Here is an 18805-nt window from a genome sequence, read left to right as displayed (position 1 = left end):
AATAGACATCTAGTTGCCTGTTGTGGCATTGAGTATGTAATCAAACTAGCACAAACATATGTTTATTCTTTTCAACACATTTACCGGTGATATATTCAACAGCAAAGGAAACAGTGCAGAAGTTTTTTGAGTCTTACTTTCTACATAAGTTGTATCATTTCTAATCAAAACTCAGTATTTGTCATGGGCTGAACATTGTCCATTCAATGAAACTGAATGGTTTGCCAAGCACTTCACAATTGAATTAAACCAATTGTGCCATGTGATGGCATCCTTGTTGATGGTGAACACTTGGTCCGGAGAACCCTGGGGATCCATTCTCCCAACTTTCACTCTATGAAAGGATTGGTTTGAGGAAATAATCCAGTTAATAATATCAAATCCAGTCACTAACTCCCCATTCTGGTCAAAGGAGATCTTGTCTCCAGCACTGTTGTTAAAGGAGACAATTTTCAGAAAGTGATGGAGCTGAGTTGAAAAGGAAAAGAAGCTTAGGAGAGGCTGCATTTCTGTGGAATCTTTCACAGTAAGTCATACAAACATCTTCCCTGGGTGGAAGCAACACAGTTCTTTGTTTTCATGCTCAGACTTGTGAAAGATGATGTGACATTTTTCAAATAACTGTTCATTGCAGTACTCTTGTTTTTAAGAAGTATCTCATGTGGGGTGAGTCTTGACCTGCCAGTCTGAATGTCATGTGGGGTCAGTCTTTAACTCCAAGTCTGATTTACAGAAACCCAAAATGGTACCAAGGAAGAACGGGTGAGAGAAGATATACAATAGGAGCAAAGGGGAAAGAAATACCAACATCAGGATCTGCTGCCCCGGTGGATCCTGGCATGTAAGGCAGTTGCTTCACTTTTCCTTTTTGGCCAGGCACACTTTATTTAAAGCCATTTAGTGTTTTAAAGGTTAAATAATGAGCTTTAAATTACATATCAACTGTATTTTCTAAATCAATGGCCTTTTTCACTGTATACAATTAATGAAATACTTCCTAAACTTATTCAACATTAATGGTCCAAAAACATAGTAGAGCTCAAAGCTGCCTTTGTAAACTGGATTCTGGCTGTAGTTGTAGAGTTTCAATGGTTTTATCTTGCTTCTACCGGACAACACCTTCTTCTAAATGACACCTGTCTCTTCTACACACAACATTACTGATTCTGAAAGCCTCTTACCAGCAGCATCCCAACAGCCATCTAGGAGACAAGTCTTAGGAGCTAAACACCCCTCCTACAAATATTAAGAGCACACTAGTCCAAGAATCATTGCCTATTCTCTGCCATACTGCCTTCTTCCTCACCCATGGAAAAATATTTATTTATTTACTTTAAAAATTCAATATACCACCTATTTCTCCCAAGTGACTCAAAAGAGATACACAGAGCAAGAAGACTTCCAACCAATTTCCAAATACAGACTTTTCTTAAGGACCTCAAAATGTAGTTGTGGCAGTTTCTGTGAGCCAAAAGGCAGCATGAACCAGAGTTAGCATTAATTGGCAAATATATAGCAGCAAAAGTATGATGTGTATACTTTAAGTTCACCATTAGAAAAAAGAGGGAAACAGCTCAGTCGGATGAGCATGAGACTCTTAATCTCAATGCTGTGGGTTCCAGCCCCACGTTGGGCAAAAGATTTCTGCATTGCAGTGGTTGGACTAGATTAACCTAATGGCCCCTTCCAACTCTACAATTCTATAATCTCAGAACATGCCAACACTAATATAAAGAAAGAAGATGGAAAGGAGATGATGGCCTAGTTTGGGATAGAGATGCCATATGTCTGGAATTTCCCAGATATAGATGGGATTCGCCCTTCAAAAATTGTGTCCAGCAGGAATTTCTCTAACTGGATTTTCACTATTTTAAATATGGCAACCCTAGTTTAGGGAAACCTTTTATTTGACAGAATAAAAAGAGACCTGCTAGATCAGTCTAAAAGCCTATCTAGTCCAATGTAGGGATCCTACAATGCCCAACCATATGCCAATGGGAAGTCCACAAGAAGGATCTGATTGGAGCATATTGTTATATATTCTGAGAGGTATTTTGCCTTCCAACAGGAGGAACGTCATCCCATTACCTGCAACACCTGCTGATTCTGAAAGTTCATCCACCTTCCATCAACCAATGAGTGGTGATTCAGTCGAGATGAAGACATAGAGTGTAAAGCATGTGCCACAGCATAAACAGCATTGTAGATGCTGTAGCTGTGGCCAGTCAAGCTCATTTCAAAAAATGTCCCAGGAAGGCTTTCCAACTTCTCTTTTCCTGTGCAAATGTCTCCATCTACCTTGTCCCCATCTATACTTGGGAATACACAAGCAAAGGCCTGCTGCCAGAAATCCTTGATAAAGCCATCTCCTGTTGTGAATGAAGGGCTTTTGCTTTCGATAAATGTCTTGAATCCTGGCAGATCACTGGAGTGAATAGAGAAGGACAGAACACCATGGACTATATCTGTATCCCATGTTCTTTGATACACCATTGAAGTGAGCTCTATCTGAGCTGTTACTATCCACACTTTTCCTTTATTCATTGTCCATTCTCTATCTGAGATAAATTGTAGCCACTTCAAAAACACAATTTGATATGATTCTCCATTAGCAACCACTACATTGGCTTTGCTTTCAATGATTCTATCATATATTTTGGCTCGCTCATGTAGCTTGTCATTAATTTCTGTGACAATGGTAAATTTACTGGTTCTTTCTATGAAGGCAAAACAAATACCCTTGCTGGAGAATACTGGAAACACTGTCTGCACAAATCTTTCTCCATATTCATCATTGGATGTAAGGATCCCAATCCATGTCCAATTGAAATGGAGAAGCAAAGTCAGAATGCCTGCATGCTGAAGAGCATCTTTAGGAGACATTTGGTAGAAGGAAAGGCCTGTGGTTTTATCATTCATCACTGGAGCAGGGCCATATATGAGCTAAATAAAAGGAAATATGAACAAATGAATGAATGAATGAATGAATGAATGAACGAATGAATGAATGAACGAACGAAAAAATAGGAGCCAAAATTTGTCCCACAGAATCCCTTTCTTCAAACAGTTGATGTATAAGTTTTAAATTACAAACACAAGAGGATTTTCAATGGAAGCTGTTTCCGTAGGGAAAATGGGGCGCTGCCTTTTTAACCTCTGCCTTTTCTCAGAAAGTCTACCCCTGCCTGCCATCTTACTTACAACAAGTCAGGGGATTGGTCTGCCTGTCATATGCTGTGGCTGCAATTATTGCTGATATTCCTTTCTTCCACCTTCCCCCCATCACTAGACAATTTACTTTCTACTGTAGGTGCTGTTATATTTCCAACACTCTCATTTATAATTATCTGTATCAAAGCTTCCATTTGACGTTCCTAAACAAGGAAACATTTCCTACATGCCTTCGCCCACTTCAGTTTCCACACCCAGAATCTTGCCTGTGTGGTGAAAATAAGCATTTAAATGGATGAAATCCCATATTCAACATACAGATAGAGACATCTGCACAACCTACCTGTGGAATCTTGTAGATATCCAAGACAGTTGCAATATAATGAGAAATTAGAGGCTCCAGTCCCCCAACAACTGCTATTAATGTATTCTGGATGTCACATATGTAGTTGGGAACTATTTTTTCTTTTGAGGACATAAGCTGCATTGTAGCATGATAGGTATTCTTTGCACTGAAGTAACTGTCGTAAATATGGAAGCCCAAGGAAGTATTGGGTAAAATCTGAGAGTTTTCATTTATCTCCTTTACAGCAAATGCCAAAGCCAGGATGTGCTGGTAATACTTAGGCACTACACTAAAAAAATAGTACAGATTATTAGGCTATCTCAAATATTGTAAAATGTGGACTATGTTGTCCTGCCTCTCCTTCCTTATTATTACTTACAGTATTTGTGTACAAACGTTCTTTAGGCAATGCTTAGCCTTATGTGGACTGCACAAATATTAGACAACTGTATTCTCCTTTACAACAATGCACTAAATATCCTTTATTGATAAGTTACCAATATAAACTTCCATGCGTTATCACGAACTATACAATTTGACATTTTCAGAAGGATGTATTTGATGCATGTGAACATCTACTCCCATTCTTGATATTTATCTAATTCTATGACAATACTGGATCGTTTCTTAAGAATGCCTCAGAATACAGAACACTTTATAAGTTCTTGGTGAAGTACCAGCACCAGTTTAAGGTGAAATCTACATTTTAAGAACATGTTCAGAGTGTGGTGATAACTGCACTAGAATTAGAGTTGTATTCTGTATTTGGAGAAACTTCCATGTCTTGTAAAACTGTTGCTTCTCCCTTGGCATCCCCTTCCTTATTATTTACACATATATACAGACTTAACTTTGAATTCAACACCCCCCCCAGCTCTCTTACAAAGACATTTTGAAATTGTAAATGACATCAATCAGAGCAAGTGGTAAGAAATAGAAATTAAGAGAGCTTACAACAAACAATAACAACAAGGTCTTACGCGAGCTCTTCAAACAACACGGGTGGAGGTGCTTCAGTGAAGGTTAGTGTGTTGGAGATTATGAAGGTCTGAGAAGTGATGCCACCAATTATGATGCCTCCCAACTGATAATACTCGTGAAGTGGATTGTGTGGATGTCTTACCATGCAGTTATTGTGAGGCTTGCATGCCATGTGAGGAAGTAGTACCAGTATCAAGACAAGTAATGTCACCATCCTGAGTACCAATTTTCTCTCTAAACACAGATTGTTCTATTCCCTCTCAGGAGAATCAAAGCAGTAGTTTCTTTGATTTTTCTGAGTCCCTGCTTCTACAAAGTGAATATTTATATTATCCTTCATACATTTTGCTATTATTTTTGCTTCTGCCCACTGAAAATCCTTGGGGAGGAGCATTGCCAAGTACTTGAATTAATTACAGCCCTTTTCCCAATTGCAGGAGTAAGGAGTCATCAACTTAATATTGGTGTTCACAAATGGAGTTTAAAAAGGGGGGGGAGCTTGGGGCATCTGAACAGAGGTTTTTTCTCCTTCCATGTAGTTGGATAGAAAGGGGCCTCCATAACAGTTCAAACTTCAAGGCCCCAAAACTGTACTTCCTTTTGACTGGCATGGATTTCCCAACATTCTGTTTTATTGGATGACAGTGCCAGCAACACTTCTTGAGCAATTCAAGTTGATGCTAAAGCAGCAAAGGCAGCATGAGGGAATGGAGCAATGACAAAGCCAGTGGCTTGACCAGATGGGGTAGTGGCAGAACCAGTGCTTCAGTGAAATAAAGCAGCTGCAAGCAGAGGAAAAGTCATTGAGGTGGAAACCCTGCCTGGTGAGATGCTGTGGGCAGTGCTTTTTTTCTAAAAAAATGTTTAGTGGTACTTTAATTTTGACTCACAAAAATCAGCATTTTATAATTCAAATCAAGAAAAAATTAAATACAGTAAATGAACAACAGTACAGAGATTTACAAAATCTTTTGGTATATGTGTACCCCTGCATCCCGTCAGAAAGAAAGCACTGGCTATGGAGGTCTGGAAGTCACCCTGGAGCCCAGCTGCCAGATACCCAAAAGGAAGTGGAGGCCAGAGAGATCTTCCCTAAACAGGGCTGCCTTCAGATGTCTTCTAAAAGTCAGATAGTTGTTTGTTTCCTTGACATCTGATGGGAGGGCATTCCACAGGGAAGGTGCCACTACTGAGAAGGCCCTCTGCCTGGTTCCCTATAACCTCACTTCTCGCAGTGAGGGAACCGCCAGAAGGCTTTCAGAGCTGGACCTCAGTGTCCAAGCAGAATGATGGCGGTGGAGACGGTCCTTCAGGAATACTTGGCCAAGGAGCATGATGGTGCATTCCATGACCTATGTGCATCCATCCAATTGCCACTAGACTGGGAAAGGAGGCCTATAATTACATCTGATAGATCCTCCACCTATTTGCAATATTTTGTATGCTACCATGGACATTCAAATGCTATCATGGTGCTATGGGATGAAGACATGGAAATTATGTTACATGTATTTAATTTATGTTGGGAAAGAATCATTCTGCACAGAAACATGTTTGTACCTTTAAGAAGAGTTTCTGTAAGCTGTGGGCTGATTGGGTGCAGCTGGCCATGGCTACAAAAGGAGAAAAGCTGCAGTTTGTACTTTGCCTGCAGGAAAAACACGCACAAACTTTTTTGTTTGTTGTTTTGAAATAAAACCTTTATTTAATTTGGTTTTACACCGGTCTCATGGTGTCACAGTCTCTGTCATCTGCCACCAGTGGCAAATCCCACTCTAACAATTTATGCCACTATGCTAATGCTGGAAATTGTAGGAGTGTCTTAGTATTGTCTAGGGGATTTCCATACAATTATCCACTATAATGAGGTGTGTGTGGTAGTCACCCTCTACCTAGTTTTGGTCTTTCAAATATTACCACAGTGGTGCATTATGAAAACATGGAAATATATCTTCAAAAAGGTTGCCCTTCCCAGCTGTAGATGCTCAACAGTATTATCCCACATTTTAAGACTTCAACCTAGTGTGAAAAACAGAATGCTTGTCTGAAGCCCAGTAAATCTGGGGCACAAATGAATAGGTATCAGACATGCTGACTTGGGAAGGAGATTGGGGTGGGGGCTGACATTGCACAGAACATCACAATGGTCAGGGATGATGGGAATTTTAGTCCAAAAATAGCTGGTTGGTTTGGAAACCCTGGACTAGCTTGGTATTCTTTGTAAAAACTGGGGAGTACATTTAAGAGCTGAAGGATTACTAGCCAACATATGCACTGAAAGATATATGATTAAGCACTGCATTCCTCCTGATCATCAATATGACCCTTACTGCCAAAATGCACTTTTGCTTGATGATGATGATGATGATGGTGATTTATACCCCTCTCATCTGGCTGTTTCCCCAGCCACACTGGGCGGCTTCCAACAAAATATTAAAATACAGTAAACCATTAAAAAGTACGTGGGTGGCGCTGTGGGTTAAACCGCAGAGCCTAGGACTTGCTGATCAGAAGGTCAGCGGTTCAAATCCCCGCAACAGGGTGATCTCCCGTTGCTCGGTCCCTGCCCCTGCCAACCTAGCAGTTCGAAACCATGTCAAAGTGCAAGTAGATAAATAGGTACTGATCGGGCGAGAAGGTAAACGGCATTTCCTTGCACTGCTCTGGTTTGCCAGAAGCAGCTTAGTCATGCTGGCCACACGACCCGGAAGCTGTACGCCGGCTCCCTCGGCCAATAAAGCGAGATGAGCGCCGCAACCCCAGAGTTGGTCACGACCGGACCTAATGGTCAGGAAACCGCCAGAAGGCCCTCGGCACTGGACCTCAGTTTCCGGGTAGAACAATGTGGGTGGAGACGCTCCTTCAAATATATTGGACCAAGGCCATTTAGGGCTTTAAAGGTCAGCACCAACTCTTTGAATTGTGCTTGGTTGAAGAGGATAGATTATGGGGTTTGGGGTGGGAGTGTGTGTATGTGTTTTAAATCCCATTATTGAACCCATCCTGCCCACCAGGAATGTAAGCAACATAAAGGCATATGTTAAATCAGATGAAGTCTTTGGTAGAAGATAACATGTTTACAGTTGAACCATTGGCAGAAGGAAAAGGGCAGTGGGCTGTAGATGGGTGTATAGATTAAAAACTTTGCCAATGGAAGTATTAAATACAAAGCTTGGATAGTAGCATGCAGTTTTACTCAAAGAAAAGGAGAAAGTTTTGATGAAACCTTTTCTCCAACTGCAAGGAATGAGAGTGTGTGTTTGTTGCTGGCTGTAGCAGCACAATGCGGGTTCAAGATGAATAATTTTGATATTGAAACTGCTTACCTCAATGCAGGTTTTCAAGAGGAAATATTCATGAGTCAAGCACCTGGGTTCAAGGCAGGTGAACAGGGTTCTGTATACAGATTGTATAAAGTGATCTATGAGCTCAGACAATGTGTCAGATATTGGAATGAATGTCTTGACAGTGTTTTGAAGTTAAACTTTGTTTCAAAAGAAGTATAGCTGACAACTGTATGTAGACCCTTTGGTGACAAACATGATAAGTATGATCTGTGTCTTTCATATGTCTTTGATTTACTTTATACTGTTAAAAGCAATAAGCAGGTAAAACACATTTTCCGTTATTTACAGAATGCACTTGATTATTGTCTCAAGTTGTCATCCTCAGGATCAGTCGAATTACTGTGTTTTGTTGATAGTGATAGGGCAAATTTACCAGACAGGAAATCAGTGTCTGGGATGGTATTTCAATTTGGCAATTCTTTGGTGGGGTGGAAGTCCAGGGATTGTAGCCACTTCTTCCACAGAAGATGAATAATAATAGATCAGTGCTCAATCTGATCTATTAATGAATTGAAGTACGATGTACAAATTCTCACTGACATGGGAGTAAAGTGTACATATCCAGGGCAGGTATGGGAGGATAATCAGGCAGTCATTGCAGTGATGGAGTCTGAACAGTTTAAAAGTAGAATGAAACACATGGATATTAAATACCAAAACGTGAAAGAGAATGTGAAGCAAAATCAGATACAACTGCAGTATTGTGAAAGCAGACAAAATGGTGCTGATGTGTTTACAAAATCTCTTACTTTTTGAGAGACATGCACAACTAGTTGAAAAGTTGGGACTTGTGATACATAATGTGTAAACACTCTGTACATGGTCATTATACCTTCTGTTTCTGTATGAGTGAGAGGGGGTGTTAGGGACTCGTTGAGTCAGAAACAGGTAGAAGTTTCCAGAACATTCGTTTATGCATGGGAGTGGCACTCTGAGCATGTGTAGTTTCGGCTGGAAGTGCCAATAAAAAGAGGAACTATCGGTTTTGCTTTTGCAGATGGAAGACATCTGACAAATGAGTGCTGCCTGAAAATCCGCTGAGTCAGGACTGCTGATGTATCTCTGATTACAGACTGGAGAGAGAGAAACTGTAACTGAAAGCGTGCTGCTATAGCTGTTTGCTTTAATGATTGTAAATAGTTGCTACCGTAATGCTTTTGTAACTGATCAAGTAATAAAACTCTTGACTCAGATTTCAAGGCACCAGTGAGTGTTTCATCTCTAAAAGAATAACTTCAGTTACTGTTCAATGTTTCCAGAAAAAACTCTCCTAAATGAGTTGTAAGTGTTTACAGAGCTACCTTCACACAAGTATCCAAGTGCAGAGAAAGTGTAATGGACAGTGACATTTAAAAGAAGTCTTCTCTAGCAATACAGTAAAGGTCTGAATGATAATTCATGCACAAATTTTCCTGAGTGGCACAAAATAGCAAAAAACAAAGACACTGAGATTATTCAGACCTTCCTTCTTATTAGTTGTTCTCTGTTGTTCAGCTCAGGCCTCAGCACAATGATATAACATTTGGGGAGAAAGATACAACCTAGGAGCCCAGCACTGGAGGCTAAGATAGAAAAGATTTCCACAGCTACCATATATTTCCCCTTTGAACTCAGGTAGGATGGAATAAAGGAGAGCCAAACACTGCAAAATACCAACATGCTGAAAGTAATGAATTTGGCTTCATTGAAACTATTGGGCAATTTCCTGGCAAAGAAGGCCACAACAAAGCTGATTATGGCCAGGAAACTGATATAACCCAAAACACAGTAAAACATAGTCATGGACCCCTCATTGCATTCGAATATAATTTCTTCAGCAACTGAGTGCATGTCAACATCTGGGAATGGGGGAGAGGTGACCAACCATATGGTACAAATGCCTGCTTGAATAAGGGAGCAGGAAAGAACAATGGCACTGGCAAGTCTTCTCCCCACCCACTTCCTCATCCTGGAACCTGGTTTGGTGGCCATAAAAGCAAGAACCACAGTAGTGGTTTTTGCCAACACACAAGAAACAGCCACAGAGAAGATCATGCCAAAAGTGGTTTGTCGGAGGAGACACAACACCTGCTTAGGATGTCCAATGAATAGCAATGCAGAAAGGAAGCAGAGCAGGATTGAGATAAGGAGAGTGTAGGCAAGGTTCCGGTTGTTGGCCTTGACAATGGGAGTGTTGTGGTGCTTCAGAAATATTCCTAGCACCAAGACTGTTATCAGACAAAAGAAAAGAGCAAAAAAGGCTAAACTGATGCCCAGTGGTTCTTTATACGATAAAAAGGAAATTAATTTGGGAATACAGAAATCCCTGGTTTTGCTTGGATAGGCTTTTGCTGTGCATGTAGAACAGGCATTCATGTCTGAAAAAGAAAAGGCATGGGCTTCATTTCAAATTGATTCCAGACATTTCACAAGCATACTGCAATGTTTTCTCTTCTACATCTAAAACAATCCATTCATACTAGGATATTCCTTTGGTTTCAGTCTTCTCAAAATAAGGAAGGTGAGGAGTTGATTATGTGGATTGCCATCTATCTTTCTGGAAATGTTATGGTCTCATGTACTTTAGAGCTCTGTGGATGCACAGCTGCCTCATTAGTTGAATCTGCAAGGTAGTGAGCTAAGATTAGAGACTTTTTTTTGTTTATAAGCACCGTTCTGTGTCCAATAAGCAGAGGACACCTTTGCCCAGCAGCACTGTGGCCCACAGATTGCAGCAAAATACTGGGCAAGGTTTTGTCAACTACAGTGGTACCTCGGGTTAAGTACTTAATTCATTCTTGGGGTCCGTTCTTAACCTGAAACTGTTCTTAACCTGAAGCACCACTTTAGCTTATGGGGCCTCCTGCTGCCGCTGTGCCACCGCTGCACAATTTCTGTTCTTATCCCAAAGCAAAGTTCTTAACCCGAGGTAATATTTCTGGGTTAGCAAAGACTGTAACCTGAAGCGTATGTAACCTGAAGCGTTTGTAACCCGAGGTACCATTGTATCTTCTCTGTGTGATGGGTTAATGGGAAAAAGCTGTCCCATGAGCCCTTGCTGCAGCGAGGAGGGGTAAGCCTATATAAGGCTGCTTCTCTTGGATGTCACAGCCATTTTGCTTTGAAAGGGCTGGAAAGGATTTCTTTTCTCTCAACCCGATTGGCACCTGGTTGGGTTTTTTTATTCACCTTTCCCTCAGTGAAATTATGGTGTTCCTTTTTTAGACACAATAATATTGTTTGTATGAGGGTGGAAATGGCATTGGGCAGCATCACCATAGTATAGGGCCCTGAGGGGCCTGAGGAGAGGATTGACCATTGCAAACCCAAGCGTGGGTTCAGTATCTGCCTGGTTAGAATCTGCATCCTGGTTCCCCAGTGAGACCTTGCTTCCTTGCATTGCAACATGGCAAGATTCCACACTGGCCAACTCCCATCATACAGATTTGGAGTGATCCAAACCCAGCAGATGCATTCCATCAACATGGGGCTTGTGAAATGATGAACTGATCCTGGGACCCATGCCAACCTTTGTCCTGCATTCTGCTGTCAATAAAGATTTGGCCCGATTTTATCCCATCACCATTGTTCAGTCTGGTTATTTTGCTGCTCTAACAGATCACATAATGTTCCTGCTTGGAAAATTTCTTTGCTCATTTGTGAAGTTTAGATACAGTTTTCCCACTTTCAATTCCAAAAGAATTCAATTCCAAAAGAAATAAAAAAAAACCAATTTTATCAAATAACAGAGCAGTATACAAGGAAAGGATTTGTGTACCATCTCAAAGTATAACATCATATTTACTTGTTTTTGGACACCACAAGAATCGAAAGTATGTGTGCAGATGAATACCAACTGGATACAGCTCATATGAATTTCTACACATTTTAATGTATTCCCCTGATGAACAACCTGTGTTTGAAACACATTGAGGTTAGCATGTATACCATTTGGTCCAAGTATTCTGCATCTATCACATTCACTTTTGCTTCTGCTTTGTGGTGCTGCAATTTTGATGTGTTTCCTTGACCATGACCAAACTTTTCCCAGCTTTCTACACTCTATTTCTTACCATTCTGGTCTGAAAACTTTCCTTCTGGACATGGGATGCAATCATAGCAACAAAATGGTTTTCCCTCCTTCACTTTCTTGCTGGAACCAGGATAGCAACTCTCAGAACATACAGAAAGAGGCTGGACCTAATTTGAAATTGAAAGAGTAGAATGATTATCTTGAGAAGCAGTCTCAAGTTCTTAAGATGATCTTCATGTATAATTGAAACCAAATTGGGACCACTCTTTCGTAACTTCATTTGACATCCATCGGAGATGTGAAATAACCAGGCTGTGCAAGGTATTCCAAGTGTGGTTACAACCATTAAAATTAAAAATTAAAAACATTTTAAAACAAATTTAAAGGAAAGGAAGCCTATGGGGAAAGATTTGGGGCTTTTAAGCTTAGAAATAAGGCAGATGAGAGGAAAGAGTAAGGATACATGAAATCATACATTTATAAAGCCTAAATATGTATGGAAGTGAGAGCTGGACCATAAAGAAGGCTGATCGCCAAAGAATTGATGCTTTTGAATCATGGTGCTGGAGGAGACTCTTGAGAGTCCCAGAGACTGCAAGAAGATCAAACGCATCCATTCTTAAGGAAATCAGCCCTGAGTGCCCACTGGAAGGACAGATCGTGAAGCTGAGGCTGCAATACTTTGTTTTTTGTTTGTTTTTAAATAATTTTTTTATTAAGATTTTTAAACATAAATGCAAATATAATAAACAATGTAACATATATCATAACATAGTTTCTTAACTTCTTTGGACTCCCTCACGTCTTCCGCTCCCACTTGCATCATTGTCAATTCTTGCCCGCAATTTATCATCTTGTTTACATTCTTATGTCCCATTCATTTAGAATATAATCTAATAGTTCTCCCAAAGATTTATGATTTTTCCTCAATCTCACTTATCATCCTAATTGCATCTAATTTAGTGGTGGTCAATTATTTATGATCTAGCCTCCATCTTAATATTCAACCAAATTACAATGCTTTTTTAAATAAATCTTAAATTTCTTCCAATCTTCTTCAACCTTCTCTTCTCCCAGGTCTCGGATTCTGCCGGTCATCTCGGCTAGTTCCATATAGTCTATCAGTTGCATCTGCCACTCTTCCAGTGTGGGTAGATCTTGAGTTTTCCAGTGCTTAGCGATGAGTATCCTTGCTGCCGTTGTTGCATACATAAAAAAAGTTCGGTCCTTCTTTAACACCTTCTGGTCGACAATACCCAAAAGGAAGGCCTCTGGTTTCTTAGTGAAGGTATACTTAAATACCTTTTTCAGCTCATTATATATCATTTCCCAGAAGGCCTTCACTCTGGGGCAAGTCCACCAGAGGTGAAAGAATGTTCCATCATTTTCCTTACATTTCCAACATTTGTTATCAGACAAATGGTATATTTTGGCAAGTTTAACTGGGGTCATGTACCATCTATATATCATTTTCATTACATTTTCCTTCAAAGCATTACATGCAGTGAAGTTCAGCCCAGTGGTCCACAACCTTTCCCAGTCCTCAAACATGATATTATGCCCTATGTCCTGTGCCCACTTTATCATAGCCGATTTAACCATTTCATCTTGTGTATTCCATTTTAACAGCAAGTTATACATTCTTGAAAGTACCTTAGTCTTAGGTTCTAACAGTTCTGTTTCCAATTTCGATTTCTCCACCTGGAACCCTAACTTTTTGTCATTTTTAAAAACTTCATTAATCTGAGCGTAGTGTAACCAGTCTCGCACTTTATCCTTCATTTTCTCCAAACTCTGCAATTTCCAATTGTCTCCATCTTTTTCTAATATTTCCCAATATTTTGGCCATTTGGCCTCCATATTGGGTCTTTTTCGGGCCTTAGCTTCCAGCGGTGAAAGCCACCTTGGAGTTTTATTTTCCAATAAGTCTTTATATTTTGTCCAGACATTAAACACTGCTTTTCTGACAATATGGTTCTTAAAGGCCTTATTGATCTTAACCTTGTCATACCATAAATATGCATGCCAACCAAAAGCATTGTTAAAACCTTCCAGATCCAATACATCAGTGTCTTCGAGAAGTAGCCAATCTTTTAGCCAGCAGAAAGCTGCGGCCTCATAGTACAACTTTAAGTCTGGCAGGGCAAAGCCCCCTCTTTCTTTCGCATCAGTTAATATCTTAAACTTAATTCTGGGCTTTTTGCTCTGCCAGACAAACTTAGAAATGTCTCTCTGCCACTTCCGGAAGCACTCCATCTTGTCCACAATCTGTAGTGTTTGAAACAAAAACAACATTTTTGGCAATACATTCATCTTGATAGCAGCAATTCGGCCTAACAAAGAAAGTTTCAATTTTGTCCAACTATCTAAGTCTCTCTTAATTTCTGACCAACATTTTTCATAATTGTCCTTAAAAAGACTCAGATTTTTTGCTGTTATGTTTACCCCTAGGTACTTTACTTTTTTAACCACATTTAATTCTGTCTCTCTCTGAAACCGTTCTGACTCTGTATCTGTCAATTTTTTTTCCAATACCTTGGTTTTCTGTTTGTTTAATTTAAATCCCGCCACCCGACCAAAGTCTTGAATCAATTGTAATACTCTTTTCGTACTAGATTCTGGCTCCTGCAGGGTCAAAACTAGGTCATCTGCAAAAGCTTTAAGTTGAGGCTGCAATACTTTGGCCACCTCATGAGAAGAGAAGACTCCCTGGAAAAGACCCTGATGTTGGGAAAGATTGAGGGCACAAGGAGAAGGGGACGACAGAGGACGAGATGGTTGGACAGCGTTCTCGAAGCTACAAACATGAGTCTGACCAAACTGTGGGAGGCAGTGGAAGACAGAAGTGCCTGGCGTGCTCTGGTCCATGGGGTCACGAAGAGTCGGATACGACTAAACGACTAAACAACAGCAACAACAAAATATCTTACACTGAAGCTGAATGTTGTAATATTCATAACAAAAAGATGTACTTCTTCATAAAACAAAATAGTTAAAATCCAAAATTCACCAAAATGAGCACTGGCTACAAACCTGGATGCCTTTAAAAAGGATTAGACAAATTCGTAGAGGATAATTCTACCAAGGGCTACTACCTCAACCATTGTAAGCAACAAGTCTCTGAATACCAATCTCTAGAAATTGCAAGTGGGGAACTTCTGGTTTGGCTTGCCATGGCTGAGGCTGTTGATTACATCTGTGTTGTTTTACATGGGATATTTTGAGGATGAGATGGGAGTAATCATCCTCCCAACCCCCCAACTCTGGGGCTAGTGGGGGCAGCTTCACAAGCAGATCACCCAACACCTGCCCCAATGTAGTAGGAATGAGGTGGCAGGGGGCTCTGGGTGGAAAACACCATGTGTCTCTTTGGTAGCTCTCCAAAGTCACCGCCTGAGTGAACAAACTCCAGTTTTTTAATATGATAATTTGGACTTAATTAATGGGCATACTCTGAGTGAGGGGAGATAAACTACTCTGCTAACTGATTCAGCCACTGAGGAGCCAAAGGATTCAAGTGGAAGAGAGATTATCTTTACTATGGAACTTTTATGTCAGAACAAAAAAGGGGGGAGCCACCTTTGTTTCTTTTTGATATATTGTGTATTTGCGACTTTACTTGGCAACCCCCCCTGGAAAGTCTGAATACAGATTGATTAGGTACACAATTATTAACTGTGTGGAAAAGATTTACAAACTTGCAATTAATTCTGATGGGTTGTTAAAAGCCGAAGAGGCTTCTAGGCAAAGTACAGGCTTATCTGTTCTGGTATAAGATGAAATGAAAAGGTTTGGACATATTCCTGGAACAACTGGCAGAAAGCCAGATTTCCTCCATTTTGGGACGTGTCATATTGGATAACTACTGGCATGAAAAAGCAAAAGTGAAAGACATGGAAGAAAATAAACACCCACACAGAAAGATACTGTTTTGATATAACTTGCTTGCTTGACGAACTCAGAGGCTGTGGAAATGAACGGATTAACATAGGATTGATTTTAGGGAACCACCTGGACTAATTAAGAAAGCAGCGCAAATGTGAGATGATGGCAATCGTCCAACCTCAGAGCATGGGAAGACAAACAAAGATTTATGATTTGGCTTAATATTTGGACTGTTTGATTATTTTATAATTCAGAATGTCTTTAATGTGGCCTTTATTTGATTGTAAAATTGGAAAACTTAATAAATATTATTATTATTCTAAAAAAAGAAATTGCAAGTGGAGAGAACACTTCTGCAATTACATCCTGCATTCAGTCTTCTCAAAGACATCTAGTTGCCTGTTGTGGCATTGAATATGTAATCAAACTAGCAGAAACATATGTTTATTCTTTTCAACACATTTAATATATTAAACAGCAAAGGAAATAGTGCAGATATTTTTTGAGTCTTACTTTCTACATAGGTTGTATCATTTCTAATCAAAACTCGGTATTTGTTATGGGCTGAACATTGCCCATTCGATGAAACTGAATGGTTTCCCAAGCAGTTCCCAACTGAATCCTACCTGATTAAACCAATTGTGCCATGTGATGGCATCCTTGTTGATGGTGAACACTTGGTCTGGAGAACCCTGGGGATCCATTCTCCCAACTTTCACTCTATGAAAGGATTGGTTTGAGGAAATAATCCAGTTAATAATATCAAATCCAGTCACTAACTCCCCATTCTGGTCAAAGGAGATCTTGTCTCCAGCACTGTTGTTAAAGGAGACAATTTTCAGAAAGTGATGGAGCTGAGTTGAAAAGGAAAAGAAGCTTAGTAGAGGCTGCATCTCTGTGGAATCTTTCACAGTATGTCATGCAAACATCTTCCCTGGGTGGAAGCAGCATAGTTCTTTGTTTTCATGCTCAGACATATGAAAGTCAGTGTCACATTTGCCCAACAACACTTCATTGCAATATTGTTGTTTTGTAGAAGTATCTCGTGTGGGGTGAGTCTTGGGCTTTTTTTTTTTTAACCAACTACACACTGAAGTCCCAGTGTGAATCACAGGACCCAAAGATGGCACCAGGGAAGAACGGGTGATAGAAGATATACAATAGGAGCAAAGGGGAAAGAAATACCAACATCAGGATTTGCTGCCCTGGTGGATCCTTCATTTAAAGCCTAGTGACCCCTTATAACTCCACAACTGTATAATCTCAGAACATGCTCAAATTAATATAGAGAAAGAAGATGGAGAGGATGGGCAGAGTTTGGGTTAGGGCTGCCATAGGTTCAGTATTGTGTCTGGGCAGAATTTTCTGAAACGGCTAAAATCTCAACAACTTTGCCAAAAAGCATTTTGGAAGTATTTTGCCTTCCAACAGGAGGAACGTCATCCCATTACCTGCAACACCTGCTGATTCTGAAAGTTCATCCACCTTCCATCAACCAATGAGTGGTGATTCAGTCGAGATGAAGACATAGAGTGTAAAGCATGTGCCACAGCATGAACAGCATTGTAGATGCTGTAGCTGTGGCCAGTCAAGCTCATTTCAAAAAGTGTCCCAGGAAGGCTTTCCAACTTCTCTTTTCCTGTGCAAATGTCTCCATCCACCTTGTCCCCATCTACACTTAGGAATACACAACCAAAGGCCTGCTGCCAGAAATCCCTGATAAAGCCATCTCCTGTTTTAAATGAAGGGCTTTTGCTTTCGATAAATGTCTTGAATCCTGGCAGATCACTGGAGTGAATAGAGAAGGACAGAACACCATGGACTATATCTGTATCCCATGTTCTTTGATACACCATTGAAGTGAGCTCTATCTGAGCTGTTACTATCCACACTTTTCCTTTATTTATTGTGCATTCTCTTTCTGAGATATATGGTAGCCACCTCAAAAAAACAATGAGATAAGATTCTGCATTAGCAACCACTACATTGGCTTTGCTGTCAATGATTTTATCATATATTTTGGCTCTCTCATGTAGCATGTCATTAATTTCTGTGACAATGGTAAATTTACTGGTTCTTTCTATGAAGGCAAAACAAATACCCTTGCTGGAGAATACTGGAAACACTGTCTGCACAAATCTTTCTCCATATTCATCATTGGATGTAAGGATCCCAATCCACGTCCAATTGAAATGGAGAAGCAAAGTCAGAATGCCTGCATGCTGAAGAGCATCTTTAGGAGACATTTGGTAGAAGGAAAGGCCTGTGGTTTTATCATTCATCACTGGAGCAGGGCCATATATGAGCTAAGTAAAGGAAATATGAATGAATGAATGAATGAATGAATGAATGAATGAATGAATGAATGAATAGGAGCCCAACTTTGGCCCACATTTTCTTCAAAAAGTTGATGCATAAATTTTTAATTACATGCACTAGAACATTTTCAATGGAGGCTGTTTCAGTAGGGAAAATGGGGTGCTGCCTTTTCTCAGAAAGTCTACACCTGCTTGCCTCTTACAAAAGGTCAGGTGATTTCTCTGCCTGTCATTGGCTCTGGCTGTAATTATTGCTGATATGCCTGTCTTCCACCTACCTTCTGTCACTAGAGAATGTACTTTCTTCTGTAGGTGCCTCTCATTTATGAAGACCTATATCTCAGCTTCCATTTTACATTCCTACACAAAGAAATATTTCCCACATGCTTTCAACCACTTCTGTTTCCACACCCACAATCTTTTCTGTGTGGTGAAAATAAGCATTTAAATGGATGAAACCCATATTCCACAAAGAAATAGAGACATCTACACAACCTACCTGTGGAATCTTGTAGATATCCAATACAGTTGCAATATAACGAGAAATTAGAGGCTCCAGTCCCCCAACAACCGCTATTAATTTGTTCTGGATGTCACATATGTAGTTGGGAACTATTTTTTCTTTTGAGGACATAAGCTGCATTGTGGCATGATAGGTATTCTTTGCAGTGAAGTAACTGTCGTAAATATGGAAGCCCAGGGAAGTATTGGGTAAAATCTGAGAGTTTTCATTTATCTCCTTTAC

At 40.1% G+C, this 18805-nt stretch overlaps 1 protein-coding gene and 1 long non-coding RNA gene across 2 annotated transcripts; both read right to left on the bottom strand.

The window, feature by feature from the left end:
- Nucleotides 1-278: 278 nt before the first annotated feature.
- On the bottom strand, nt 279-3653 carry LOC309326680. Its single transcript, XR_014150355.1, has 4 exons — nt 3515-3653; nt 2739-2943; nt 2089-2425; nt 279-468 (listed from the first exon to the last, which is right to left on the bottom strand). It is a non-coding gene; the product is annotated as an uncharacterized lncRNA (long non-coding RNA).
- A 5647-nt stretch (nt 3654-9300) lies between these two features.
- LOC309326910 (vomeronasal type-2 receptor 26-like) lies at nt 9301-17781 on the bottom strand (the record flags this gene model as incomplete). The annotated part of the gene is made up of 4 exons (XM_081835940.1): nt 9301-10202; nt 11898-12024; nt 16369-16596; nt 17194-17781. 4 exons carry the CDS (start codon nt 17779-17781, stop codon nt 9301-9303), a joined length of 1845 nt encoding a protein of 614 aa, XP_081692066.1.
- Nucleotides 17782-18805: the final 1024 nt, after the last annotated feature.

Source organism: Podarcis erhardii (assembly GCF_964252035.2).
Source record: "Podarcis erhardii genome assembly, chromosome: 13".
In the NCBI taxonomy this organism is placed as follows: Eukaryota; Metazoa; Chordata; class Lepidosauria; order Squamata; family Lacertidae; genus Podarcis; species Podarcis erhardii.
The sequence above is the reverse complement of the archived record's forward strand: the minus strand, read 5'-3'. Positions and strand labels throughout refer to the sequence as shown.